This window comes from Bufo gargarizans, chromosome 9, assembly GCF_014858855.1.
Source record: "Bufo gargarizans isolate SCDJY-AF-19 chromosome 9, ASM1485885v1, whole genome shotgun sequence".
NCBI classification, from domain to species: domain Eukaryota; kingdom Metazoa; phylum Chordata; class Amphibia; order Anura; family Bufonidae; genus Bufo; species Bufo gargarizans.
Genome location: NC_058088.1, coordinates 178749211 through 178763755, shown reverse-complemented (window position 1 = coordinate 178763755; position 14545 = coordinate 178749211). Strand labels below are relative to the sequence as shown.

Sequence of the window (14545 nt, the reverse complement as noted above, 5' to 3'; positions counted from 1 at the left end):
CAACAGTTTGCATATGTGCCTCCCACTTGTTAAGGGACCAAAAGTAATGGGACAATTGGCTGCTCAGCTGTTCCATGGCCAGGTGTGTGTTATTCCCTCATCCCAATTACAATGAGCAGATAAAAGGTCCAGAGGTCATTACAAGTCTGCTATTTGCATTTGGAATCTGTTGCTGTCAACTCACAAGATGAGATTGTACCAGAGTGATGGGAAGAGTATGGAGAAGGAAAGGAACTGCTCATGGTCCTAAGCATACCACCTCATCAGTGAAGCATGGTGGTGGTAGTGTCATGGCGTGGGCATGTATGGCTGCCAATGGAACTGCTTCTCTTGTATTTATTGATGATGTGACTGCTGACAAAAGCAGCAGGATGAATTCTGAAGTGTTTCGGGCAATATTATCGGCTCATATTCAGCCAAATGCTTCAGAACTCATTGGATGGCGCTTCACAGTGCGGATGGACCATGACCCAAAGCATACTGCAAAAGCAACCAAAGAGTTATTTAGGGAAAGGAGGGGAATGTTATGCAATGGCCGAGTCAATCACCGGACCTGAATCTGATTGAGCTGCATTTCACTTGCTGAAGACAAAACTGAAGGGAAAATGCCCCAAGAACAAGCAGGAACTGAAGACAGTTGCAGTAGAGGCCGGGCAGAGCATCACCAGGGATGAAACCCAGCGTCTGGTGATGTCTATGCGTTCCAGACTTCAGGCTGTAATTGACTGCAAAGGATTTGCAACCAAGTATTAAAAAGTGAAAGTTTGATTTATGATTATTATTGTCCCATTACTTTTGGTCCCTTAACAAGTGGGAAGCACATCTTGTTTGTTTCAAATCCATTGTGGTGGTGTATAGAGCCAAAAATGTTAGAATTGTGTCAGTGTCCCAATATTTATGGACCTCACTGTAGATGCTGAGTACATCAGATTAAAAAAGTGCTGAATACATTAAGTTGAGTCAATACAGAACGATGAATAGATGCTCAGTGCAATTTCCGCAATATCAAATTGTATCCTGATTAAACACAAAAAAACTTCAGTTTTCAAAGGTCATCGCAATTAATTTATAGGTCCCTTTAATCCCAACGCGTTTCCCCCAGTGTGTAAAGTGGGCTCATCAGGGGACATGGAAGCAGTATTTAGATGTAGCATCAGATGTATTTCTGTAAAGAATAAATCAAGGCAACTGGACTTACTGTAGATTTCTTGAAAACGTTTCACTCGTTCTTCCAACGAGCTTTCTCAATTCTGAGTGACTGTACAAGAATTCTCTGGGAATAAATATGTAACTGAATCAACATCTGGTAATTATACCCAGCATGGGGTCAGAGGTCATTATACCCAGCATGGGGTCAGAGGTGTTGATTCCATTATCCTAATTGGAGTTGGAAGAACGAGTGAAACGTTTTCAAGAAATCTACAGTACGTCCAGTTGCCTTGATTTATTCTTTACAGATATACCATGACCTGGATACATGAGAACCTTCACAGACATCAGAGGTATTATTTCACAAATGACCCAACCTGGTGTCCAACACCAGTTGATCATAGGTAAAAGATAGATGTTGATATTCATTCAGCAAAGGCAATAGTGAGAAGGTAGGGAAACTTTTTCTACTTGCGCAGGGCTAATGTTTCTATTGTGCAAACCTGTAAGGCTGCCACGTGGTCTTCTCCTTCTACCTTACCGTCCCTATAGGCTCCAGCTAAATTCTGCTTCTGTCGGTAAGAAGTTCTGCACGTGGTGCCCCCCCCCATAAGGAAGGGGTATTCTTCTCTGTAATTCCTCTCTTGAAAGTCAATGGAGGACAGATCCGTTTTCTAGTGTGCCAGATTGTGTCCGTGACGGATTCGTTTGGCTCAGTTTCATCAGGCGGACACCAAAACGCAGCAAGCAAAGCGAAATGGAGACTGAACTGATGCATTCGGAGCGGATCCTTTTCCATTCAGAATGCATTAGAATGCAAACTGATCCGCTTGTGAGAGCTCTGAACGGATCTCACAAACGGAAAGCCAAAATGCCAGTGTGAAAGTAGCCTTACACGGGTTGTTTGTGCTCTGGCATACTGGCTGATGGTTGCCAGGGGCAACATCCTGTACTGCAGCCTGTGTGTTTTGTGGTTCTGCACTCCTGTTCCGATGGGGTTAACGTCCCCTGATCTGTGCCTGGGTGCGGCTTATCAGGTGCCCTCATTATACAGCTATTTCTACCTGTGAGCTGTGGGGCTTGTGGTCAGTCTAACGTCTGTCCAGTGCCTTACTGGGTGCTGCCCCTTGCTGCTGACCCAGAGAGGGTTTTCCTATCTGCCCTTGTTTGTGGTGTCAACTGGTAATGCTTTGTTGTTGGTACCTGTTCTGTGATGGTGTTTGGTATTATGTCCTTGTCTGATCTGTACCTGTCCTGTATGATGTTTATGTTATCCTTGTCTGTTTCTTGTTTAGCCCGGCAGTGCTCTGCTGCGTCTGATAGCCCGGCAGTGCTCTGCTGCGTCTGATAGCCCGGCAGTGCTCTGCTGCGTCTGATAGCCCGGCAGTGCTCTGCTGCGTCTGATAGCCCGGCAGTGCTCTGCTGCGTCTGATAGCCCGGCAGTGCTCTGCTGCGTCTGATAGCCCGGCAGTGCTTCCCAGATGAACGAACCAGCGTCTCCCTGAGGCCTAGTAAACAACTAGCAAATGGGAACAACCAAATACAAAGGGAAGTACACTTATCTTCAATAGAAAATGGATGAGCAGAAACACAGGTGAGGAACTCACACCAACTCTTCCAACACCAGGCAGATAATATCAACCGCATGGTATGAAGTGTGAGTCCAGACTAAATAGAGGAGCAGTGATGACCACAAGCTACACCTGAGACAAGAGGTGTGGTCATTACCAACAACACTGCAACAAGTGAAAATAGGCTGTCAGATGACCTAACATGCAGCCAGTCTTTCAGATCTTTAATTCCCTGTCACTGGAGGGACCGTGACACTGCCTGGCAGTGCCTACTGCTTCTGATCCTTGTCTGTCCTGCAGTGCTTCTCCTTATCTTCCTGTGTTTTGTCCTGCCTTCGTGAGAGGGTCCCTGGCTTCCCCAGAGGGGGAAACTCTAGTCTGTGCAGTATCTCTAGTCTGTGTGCAGCTCTGCCTGAGACCGCCATGCTTCCATCCGCTTTGGGGTCCAGGCATCTGCTTATGTGCTGGTTCCCGTTCATCTTGTTGTCTGTTTCATGTCCTGTGTTTGCTTGGGTTCCAGTTCTGTCTGTTCCGCTGGTGCTTGCACTAGCGTGGTTTCTTGCAGGTAGGGGCACGAAGTGTACCGGGACCTTCCTAGAGGTGCAACCAGTGAGCCCTCTACCCAGTTCATCCCCACCACCAAGGGGCTCTGTGAAGAACGGGGCTCACTGGCTCTGCACTCTGTGGGTTTTGCCTCTGGTCTTCCAGTTCACGTGGTTCTGTGGCAGTGCTACCACTATTGCCTAACCTGCTTACTGTCATGTGCTTTTATTACAGTATACTTGTAATAAAGTTCTCTGTGGGTCCTTGGTCTCTTTTGCCTGTGTCCTGTTTGCTTGACGTCCCGGAGGTCTGCCTTGGGCCACCGGCACATGACACACACGTCGCATAATTGTAGGCCATACACTTCTCCACATGACAAATGTAGATTTTGATGCAGATTGGGAGTCCAGTAAAGACAGCTTGAGAGATATGGAGCAGCGTGGAGAAGGTAAGTCCTGATATCTTCACAGGTACTGCTGGGTGGGTGGTGGAAAAAAATGAATAAATCCTGGACAACCTATTTAAGGTGGCACTGTTCTTCCTATAATATAGCCCTAAAGCAATTCCAGGCTTGTTGTATACAGTCTTCTTCTAGCTTTTAGATGTATGTCGGCAGGTCTGGCCAACCATCTCATATGTATGGGTTTCTCCAGACTCCCCTAACAGCAGATGTCAGAGGAGATAAGGATTGGGCAAGTTGGATTGCAGCTGCCTGATCATTATGTTCTCTAGCAGCGGCTTCCTACCCTCCTACTTCTGAGCCTGCTTTGGCCAAGCATGCATGTGCATGAGAGGATGAGGAGTGTAAGGCTGGCCTTATTGGTACAGAATGAGACTTGAAACTTCCACAAATACAAAGGACGTGCAGATAGCACATACTGTGAAGTGTGCATTGTAAAGGCTGGGCGTGTGATGTGCCCGAGGTGCTCACTGAATCTGTGCTTTACTTTCTCAAATATCCTCTGGAAATATTACAATTGAGAGTGTTTTATTGGCTTAAAGGTTCGTGTCATAGACCTTTGCCTCAGTCTACACACTGGGACTGTCATCCAAGTGACAATATACTGCGAAGGATTGCTGTTTGTTGTCACACTGTGTCCTCTTCAATGATGGAGTCTGGCTTTGAGGTATGACCTGCGAGTTAATGGCATAATTTCCTATGATATTGTTATTACTATAGCATCTGCTGCTTTACATATTAGTCTCCTGTAAAGAGCAGCCTGTATTCTGCTGACTGGCTGGATTTATAGGTGGTGCCCTCTTTATTTTGGGTTTGGCGGTAAGGTCATAATACTGGGTGGCATCTCCCCTTGCTGCGATGCAGGAAGCCAGTCATACAGATGCTCTTTCATCTTGGACTTGTAGTTCAGCCAAGGTGGTTGTCCTCTGCTGTGCCTGGGAGATCCGTCACCCTATCCAGTCTCAGATATTCTAGATGGAGAAGAGATCTGGTGATGGAGCTGCTGGAGACCCTGAAGAGCACATTGTGTAGTGTGGGCAGTGTGTGGACGGGTGTTATCCTGTTGGAAGTAGGACTGATTCCATGATGTTCTGGAGAGACTAAATCATGGCCAGTGTTCTTTCCATGAATATCAGATGAGAACGACCATGGTAGCTAATGGTGCCCCACATCATGACTCCTGATGTTGATCCTGTGTGTGTCCACGCTAAGAATGATGGTAGTACGACTCGTTCCTTGATGTCCTGGACATACCGAAGGCTGGTCAATGTTCCCTCCACAATACCAGTTGGGAACGACCATGATAGCTGATGGCTCCCCACACCATGACTCCGGATGTTGATCCTATGTGTCTCCACACTAAGAATGATGGTAGTAGGACTGGTTCCTTGATGTCCTGGACAAACCAAAGGCTGGTCAATTTTCCCTCCACAATACCAGTTGGAAACGGCCATGGTAGCTGACTGCTCCAACACAATGACACCTGATGTGTGTCTCTGCACTATGCATGATGGCAATAGGATCGGTTCTATGATGTCCTGGACATACCAAAGGCTGGTCAATGTTCCCTCTATGAATACCAGATGGGAACGGCCATAGAAGCTAATGACTCCCCACACCATGACACCTGGTGCTGGACCTGCAAACTCTGATACGGCCATCATTAGTACCAGGGCAGAACCAGCTTTCATTACTAAGACTACTGTTTGCTATTCATGCCTCCAATGGGTTTTCTTGCGCCACCAGTTTAGGCGTTCTTGCTGGTGATAAGAGGTCAATGGCAAACCAGCTAGTGGAGTGCATGAATGCAGTCCTGCTTCAACTAGATGGTTTATTATGGTTCGGTCCAAATAGTGATTATATATCGCTTTATGGACTTGTAATGTTTTACATTTAGGCCCCTTTCACACGAACGATACGGATTAGGTCCGGATGCGTTCAGGAAAACTCGCACCATTTCACAAGCAATTTCAGTCAGTTTTGTCTGCGATTGCGTTCAGTGGTTCAGTTTTTTTCCGCGCGGGTGCAATGCGTTTTGATGTTTTTTAAAAAACTGAATGTTTACAAACAACATCTCTTAGCAACCATTAGTGAAAAAGTTGCTTGCGGATGCGATGCATTTTTCACTGAAGCCCCCATTCACTTCTATGGGGCCAGCGTTGCGTGAAAAACGCAGAATATAGAACATGCTGCGATTTTCACGCAACGCACAAGTGATGCGTGAAAAACAACGCTCATGTCCACAGACCCATGGAAATGAATGGGTCCGGATTCAGTGCAGGCGCAATGCATTCGCATCACCCATGGCACCTGCACGGGAAACTCGCTCGTGTGAAAGGGGCCTTATGGTTTTCCCTGTGTTTGTGGTGAGAGGAGGGAGTGTTTTAGCCTTTTTTATATACTTCTCCCTTGAAATCTTGCAGTCAGGTGACAGCCCATGTACATCCCGCAGTAATGAGCAGCGTGCTGGTAATGATCAGGAATCATGCTTTTCCTGGGAGAACCCTGGATCCTGCAGCGAGCGCTCCTCCTCTGTTTGTATACACACCTCCCAAAAATATTGCCGGGGATTGGATGAGGATCTGTTTTATTGTCAACTCCTCAATGCCGCTCTGACGTGCTGCCAGCCATATAACCTTTGGCCCATCATAAGCATAAGTGACATGTTCACATCAGCGTCCCGTGTGGAGCAGCTCACAATGATCAAGTGTCGGCACCAGGTAAAGAAACGAATGGCTCTTGGGACTACATTCCTTACATGATCCTTGTGGTGGGGGTACTGTTTTATGCTCTAATACTCTATATTGTAAAGGGCATAACACTTAAAGGGGTTATCCCATAATTAAAGGGGTTGTCCGGGCATTTAATATTGTTGGTCAACAATATCTGATCGGCAGGGGTCCGACACCCGGACTGAGGAGATGGCGCGCACGTGCCATCTCCCTTCTCTCCACTAAATGTCTATGGGACAGCAGCAGCGGGCAGGAAGAGAGAAGGGAGATGGCACCTCGGCTGCCGTCTCCTCATACAGCTGATCGGCGGGGGTGCCGGGTGTTGGACCCCCGCTGATCTGATATTGATAACCTATCCTAATAGAAAAAGCCTGGACAACCCCTTTAATGTAAAAACTGAAAATCCGACATCATATAGGACATGACAATCTCAACAAACTTAGAACCGGACCTCACATGGATCCAGAGATCTCCCCACTCATTGCTTCAAGCTTGCATCTCGGGGGGCATGCCCTTTCTCAGGGGTGTGTCCTTTCTACTGCAGCTTGGTGGGCGCTATACAGATAGATTTCAGTGAATAACTCCGTGGGCGAAACAAATATTTGAATTACAATTATTTATTCAATTAATTATTTGCAATTACAAAAATATTCAGATCCAGGTGCCGCTTTAAAAATGTTGAATTTTTTTTTGTGGGCCGATTATCGGGTACGAACGCTTATTCCAGATAAACATCCAGTCTGAAGGTACCGCAGATAACCCAATGAATGAGCAAAGCGCTCGTTCATCAGGTGAAGTGATCTTTCATGCGGACACCTCAGTCATCGTTTCAGGGCAGCAGGTCATGCTGTGTGAACGGTGATCTGCTGCCAAGACCTGTATGGGGGACGAGCGAGAGCAGTAGCCATGACTTGTCCCCATACTGTGGAGATGACCGCATGCATGCGGAGCTTCACCTCCACTGATGAGCAGGCTATTGCCAGGAAGGAACGCTTCCTTCTCGACAATTGTGTGCTCGGTCGCTGCGTGTAAATGCTGCATTAGGATCAGCGCACACTGCGTCACACCCCTACGTTTAGCCTATACGTCAGTAAAAGCTCCCAGTGTATATGGTAAATGTATCCCTAGGGCTCCATTCACACAATGGAAGCCAAAAGAGTGTCCTTCGTGTCAGTATACATTATCATGCAGGCTATGCTTTCTTATAAAGAGGGTCACCGCAAAAAACACACACCATGCGGTATACTTTTTTTTTTTTTTTTTTTTAATACTGGGATCCTATGGGTGATGTATATCTAGCAATGCAGTAGTATATGTCAGGAGCATTAACCTCCAGAGCAAGATTCGGGCGCTGTGTGCACAAAGTCTAACGGTGCGGCAGTTGCAGAGAGAGCAGAGCCTCTCGGTGTAATGGCGACGCCCCCGTTGCTCCTAGAGGCTCATTTGCATATATTAAAACATCCTTTTTCTCAGCAGTGCAGGCACATATGAACATGGGACCAACACAGACGCCTTCAGCTGCCAAGTGAACATGTAACAGGTCAGCCAGTTTCATAGGTACAAAACTGCTGACAGATGCCCTTTAAAGGGGTCCACTGGTTTACAGATATTGATGACCTATATCAGAATGGCTGGGGTCCGACTCCTGAAACCCCCTCTGATCAGCTGCTTCAGGCAGCTGCCTGCGGCAGAAACTATACAGCATATGGTGCTAGAGGCAGACAGCGCCATACACTTTGTAGTGGCTGTGTTGGGGTACTGCAGCTCAAATCCCATTCAAGTGAGGGGGAGCTGAACCGCAGTACACCAGTGCTGGAAACTATGCAATGTATGGAGCTGTCTGCCTCCAGCTCCATACACGGTAAAGTTTCTAGTACCAGTGGCTGCCAGAAACAGCTGATCGGAGGGGGTTGTCGGGTGTCAGAGCCCCCCCCCCCCCCTGCCAATCTTATATATCTTATATTGATGACTTATCCTAAGGGTAAGCCATAGCATTCTTCAAGCCGCATTCAAATGAATGGGACAGTCGCAGAAAATTCTGCTACAAATCTGCCACATGTGAATTCACCCTAAGAACATAAGGTCTGATGTACACAGTCATATTAAAGGGGTTCTCCAGATTGGTTTCCTTTTTTAAATTTCTACCCAAACCTCTAGTACCTGTGGCAAAATCCATACCCACCTGCTTCCCACCGCGCCCAAGCTTACGTCCAAATGGACGGGGTCGTATGCGGCACTGCAGAGAATTATTGGCCTCAGCGGCGACATGTCCTCAAGCAGAACACCACTGCTGGGGCACGAGCCGCTTAGGGCCAGCCATTGGCTGCAGCTGCACATGTGACCCTGTCAGTGGGACAGGAAGATTGCAGAAGAGAGCCAGGGAGCCAGAATGACCCCCACTCCATTCAAATGGGGAAAAACAGGGTCCCGATCCTCTTGGTCGTTGCGGGGGCCACATTGCTCAAACCTTCACCCCTGATCTGACACTTATCCTCTATCCTGTGGGTAGGGGGTGAGTGTCTATAAGGCAACAACCCCTTTAAGGAGTGTCAATGGGTCTAATATTGCAGAGGTCCTGTGACACCCAGTCTACCATCCCTCCTTACCCTGGAGTAACGCAGAGGTACCAACTCCCTAAAAGTATGTATAAAATGTGAACAAACAGTTCTAACACGTTCTCTGTCTTCTTATGACTGCACTTGTAGCTTGTACTTGCCATAGGCACAATGGGGATCATTTACTATCAGAAATACACCTATATTAGGCGTATTTCTGGCACAAATTGCAAAGGTTATTTGCGCCGCAATCTGTGACTTTTCCCCGCTCACGCCAGGTCTAAAAAAGTGGACGTGGCGTGGGCAGGGAAGGGCCCGTCTCATCATTTTCTACACCTGTTTTAGGCGTAAAATCTGGTCTAAATTTAAGCTAGCAAGGAAGCTATGTTACATTGACACCGGCAGTGGATATGCCGAAGTTATGTAGACCGTCTTCTGAAACGCCAGTCTTAATAAATGCCCCCAAAGAACTGTCCACCTCAGTGGGCAAACACACATGTACACATAATAATAATAATTATAAAATTTATTTATATAGCGCCACCATATTCTGCAGCGCTTTACAAATTCATAGGGTTCATGTACGAAACAAAAGTAACTGGCCAATATGCAACTGAAACACTAGGAGTCAGGGCCCTGCTCGCAAGAGCTTACAATCTATGAGGAATCGGGGGTGACACATAAGGTAGTTGATTGTGATAAGTAGGATTTGAGCCATTTTTGAACTGACAGGAGTGGTGCCGGCCGATCTGGTTTGGGACTACTAGAGGATCGAGTTCAGGCCAGAGGAGTTGGTGGGGGAGAGGTTTAGTCGGGGAATAGCTTGATAAGCCTGCCTGAAAAGATGTGTTTTTAAGGCACGTTTGAAGGTGGAGAAGTTGTGAATTGACCTAGTATTCGGGGGCAGAGTATTCCAGAGAGTAGATGCAGCTCGAGAAAAGTCTTGAAGACGGGAGTGAGAGGTACGAATTATGGAGGTTATTATACACATGGATGAGGATAATGATTTGGAGATGCACAATGTTGCCCTGGCAGATCTAAACGTGGGCAGATCACGGGCAGGAAGAGTTGTCTTGGGGACACATGAGGAGAGCAGCTGCAGTATTCGAGCCGGATAACACGTATGCTTTTAATTAAAACGTATATAATTTGTCTAGAAGGGCTTTTATGTATCATAGAGCAATTGTACCAAAATCTCAGGTCTACCATAGAATATATCGATCATTCATTGAGTACTCCTGAGACTCATTCTAATGGTTGGTTGGGGTCCCAGCGGTCCATTCTTTATCCTGTGGATAGGTGTTGGTACAAACCCTTTAAGTATCTCTAAGTCACTCTGAATCATCAAGGATCGGGTCTTTAATGCTATCAAAGTTAATGACCCGAGTCTTCTCTACAGAGTCAACCCTTTAACTTTAAAGATGGCTTCACCTGAGTCCAGTCTGTAGCTGTAGGTATCGAGCCCAACTAATGTAAACTCTGTGATGTGTGTGCCATTTGGCACCTTGCTGGTGAGTTCACCCAAGTGATCCCCTAAAGGTGGGTTCCACTCCCCATCTTTGCTTACAAAAATGACAGAGTCGGCATCATAATAGAGACATCTCTCCTGTAGTCTGTCCAGAAGCCTGAACCTTTGTAGCCTGGCATGAGCCATGGTAAAACTGGCTATAACGACGTTTGCGTTCTTGCTGGCCATGTGGTGGCCCTTGGTGAATCTCCAATTGACGGCTGCGGTTTCATCATCTATGAAATTTAGGACGGAGACGTCATAGGACGGTTGGAAAACATATCGAAAAAGCTCATCAGGGTCAGTCACAATGCTAGTTTGTGGTAGATTAGACCTTTGACCAAATTTGCCCCATAAGGAGTTTATGAACAGGTCAGATAGGTTCCTCTTAGCCAGATCAGCCATGATACAGTCAGCCCGTAACTGTATACCTTCTTTCTCAAGGAAGGCGTCAATGTATTGCTTCTTCTTGTTATCATCTGTGCACCAACTGGGGTAACCCAAAGCCTCTTGGTGATCTCTACGGTGTAAGTTAATGTAGGGTGCAAAAAGTTCATCGGTGGTATTAGGGAAATTCCAAATCTCGTAGATATGTCCTATCCTATAACCTTTCTCCACAGCCATCTGTAGCTCTATGGTGCACCATGTACCTGTTAGAGAGCGTTCCTCATCACTGTGGGAACATGGCTGCCCCTGAAGGTTCACGGCACATGTGTAACATAGCGTGTATAACACTTTTTCATAAATTTTCATGGGTAAAACTGGAAAAAACAAACCTCTCGGTGGATAGATCTTAACTTTAGCTATGCCAAAATACTGGCTGAAGGGACCAAATTTTTCTAAAATGATCTCCGGGTGGCCCACAGGGTATCTCTTGGTCTTGCTGACAAATGGGTAAAGACCTGTATACTGGTAGTGATGTATAGTCTCTCCCGGACCTGCCTTGCGATACAGCGTAATAGTCTCAGTTATTCCTCCATACAGGGCATCCCGGGCCTGTAGTGATGTTGGCGCCTTCTTTTTGTGAAGGAAATCTTGAAGGTCTCCATCTTTCTCAAGAATTTTATTCCATTCATGTTCCCATATTGCTCGAACTGTGAATCCACAGCGTAGTAGGTATTGTTTTTTGGTCAAGAAGTTCTGATACGTCTGACAGTAGTGAGATTTTAGGACATCCTTGCCGTCGTTATTTTTGCAGAAGCACCAGAAAAATTCAAAGGCTACATCCTGGCCATTAATGTGAGCATACCCATCCAACGAGTATTTTCCCACACGCTTTTCACCGCCATTTAAAGCGTGCTGTATGGTGATGTTCTCCGTATGGGCGGTATACATCAGCCACTGAATGGACGGTGTTGAGGCTCGTTTTTGGGTCTTGTGGTAATTATCACTCGGTAAAATGGCAATGGTGTCTTTGGGAAGGAAGTTGAATCTGTACATGGCCATGCAGACAGCGGGACAGGAAATCAGCTGAAAGGGGTCAACACACTCAAGTGTGCCAAAATATTTCTTTCTTAGTTTACAGTATTTTTCTACTTGTTTTGTGCTGGTTTCTATCACTCGACCTCGATATCGCTCACAGGCCTTTCTCAGGACCTCCACAGCTTGCTCGCAGTGCGATATCAGTGCTGACTTTAGATCAAATGTTGTGTTCTTGTGTTCCTCATACCATGCCATGAATACCTTTCTATCATCAGCTGTCATGTAGTCAACATCATAGTACTCTTTGGCCGGTAAAGGGCCTACATATGTCTGGTTGGCTTCAGTATTAAAAGACTTAGGAAAGTATCCCGTTATCCCTGGAAAACCCATTGCTGTGGGTAGACTATGGAAATCCACAGGTAGGAAATTTAGAAAGTCAATGAATCTCATGTTCAGATCTGGTAGACTCGCACACAACAGTCGGTGGTCTTGCATGAGGAGTTTGACTTGAAACTTTTCCTTAATCAATGCGTGGATGACAAAGGGAATGTCGTACCTGCCAACATCATGGGTAATGAAGGTGAAACCATTAAATTTGCCATTAGTGAAGAATTGGACAAATTCTTGCAGACATGCTTTGCCCTCAAATTCCCAGGTACATTCCCCATCCAGCTTAGTGCAGTAGATGAAGTTTGGTTCTTGTACATTCTTCTCCAGCTGACATTCGTAGTTGAAGATAATGTATTTCTCAGTCATGTCTGGTGGAGTGTACTGTTGCATATGGCACAGATGACTGGCATATTGATCAAGACTCACGTGGCACACGTTACAAGTCAGGCCCTTACACACATGGTCAACGTTGTTCACCGCGTACCGCATGCATGAGTCACAAAAATATTTGGGCTTGCAGAAGGTTTTGTCATCTTTGGCCAGTCTTTGGTGCTGCTCGAAACATTCGCTTGAGCGGCAGAATACACGACAGCTGGGACACTTTGGTTTTTTGGTGGCGCTTTCAGTGCAGTCGTCTCTCTGGCAGGCTTTACAAAAATACTTACAAGAGTGACTGTTCTTGTGATGAAAGACAGTACTGCACTTTTGGCAAAAATACGCCTCCCCTAGGAAAGCTTTTACGCTCTTGATGCCATAATAGTGGTTGTCGTGGTGTAAGATATAAACGTTTTTGCCCATTGTGCTGGAATCCGTATGGAAGTATTGCCAGCTGCCCTCGTTGTGGTATAGAACTTTGATGTTGATGCCCAGATATTTCTCAAACTTGGAAATGTCACTGAAACTCACCAGCTGGTCGTCAGGGATGGACAAGTCCTTGTGCAGTTGTGTGGCGCGAGACATGACCAGGACATCGCTAATATTGGAGTCGGCTAAGAGGGCATATATACTGGCAGCCAAGCACAGATTGGAATTGGAATTGTTAAAATCGTATAACCATTGTCTTTTCTGCTTGATGATCTGGCTGTACGCTATGGATTTCAGCTGCCGTTTTCCACCACCTCTTCGGTTTTTCTTGATGGTGGTTTCAAGTGTTAGGGTGCCATGACCTAAGCACTCTCCATTCCCATGCAGGCTTCTGGCAACCGAGTTTAAAAAGACCTTCGCCTTAAAATCCGTATGGGGATGCTTTGATGAAAACACGTGGTCTAAGAAGTGTCCACCTTTAAGTCTTAGCTGTACAAAGTCACCAGGGTTGACGTCTGCCATAACCTGATCCAGCAGAGACTGAATGGCGATGTGCACGGCGTCCACGGCCTCTTCAAATGATTGTATTTTGTCTAGGTTGACGAATCTAAAATGGTCAATATGCCTAACGCTGTTAAATTTGGGAAAATCTCGCTTTCTACGAGATATACGTTGCAATAGGGCTGTAGGCTCGATCATTTTAACAGTGTCGCCATCTGGTGGTGAATCCTGTGCTGCATCATGACTGCCACCTAGTGGAATATCACGAAATTGCGCTTTATCAATATCCATTATGATGATGTTGGCATGTTTCGACTGGCTTGGTGTCTTCCTGTTGCTGTTTGTCAGTGGCTTTATAGATGTGGGATGGATGGAGACTGGACTGCCATCTAGGGGCACATGCGCATGCTGTGTATTTGATACATAATGAATCCTGCATTCTCTGTTAAGATTTTGCATGTGGCCTTCAGTTTTTGGATCGTTCTTAGGTTTTTTAGGTGTTCGGTATTCAAAAGGCCAAGTTCTCTTTACTACACCTTCACTTCTGGCTGTTGTAACTTGAAGGCTCGGTTCCACACCCCTTTGTTTACCAGTTCCGTTGTGACTCATGGTAGCCACATCTAATTCACATATTGGACGTGTTTGTGGCTGCGGCTCTCCCTTGTGTTTTAAAGGAATTGTGACATTTAGGGTTCTCTGTTTAGTAGTTAGAGACTCATCATTAGTCATGATTTTTTTACCTGTCAAAAAGAAAAATGCACCGTGTCATCATGTTGTACAGTTCATGTATATAATTGGACTGATTTTTACTGAACATTTGCATTTTACTTATTTTAGGATACTTTTTTTTCTTTTTTTTTTGGCCTTTATTAAAAAGGTTAAGCTGTTTCTGAGATACAAGGGTTTGCAAG

The 14545-nt window shown here is 45.9% G+C and overlaps 2 protein-coding genes across 4 annotated transcripts in view; one reads left to right on the top strand and one right to left on the bottom strand.

Annotated features, from left to right (window-relative positions):
• The first annotated feature begins 6376 nt into the window (after positions 1–6376).
• The window catches only part of FPGS (folylpolyglutamate synthase), an 86263-nt gene continuing 78094 nt past the window's right edge, over positions 6377–14545 (top strand). Inside the window, exon 1 of the mRNA XM_044305438.1 lies at positions 6377–6443. Coding sequence (XP_044161373.1) covers positions 6387–6443 — 57 coding nt within the window. The 5' untranslated portion in view covers positions 6377–6386. The remainder of the gene's footprint in view (positions 6444–14545) is intronic.
• LOC122946097 overlaps positions 9879–14545 on the bottom strand; it is a 29491-nt gene continuing 24824 nt past the window's right edge. For all 3 annotated transcript variants that reach the window (XM_044305436.1, XM_044305435.1, XM_044305434.1), the window contains one exon: positions 9879–14374. In XM_044305436.1, the coding sequence (XP_044161371.1) occupies positions 10404–14374 (3971 nt within the window). In that variant the 3' untranslated portion in view covers positions 9879–10403. The remainder of the gene's footprint in view (positions 14375–14545) is intronic.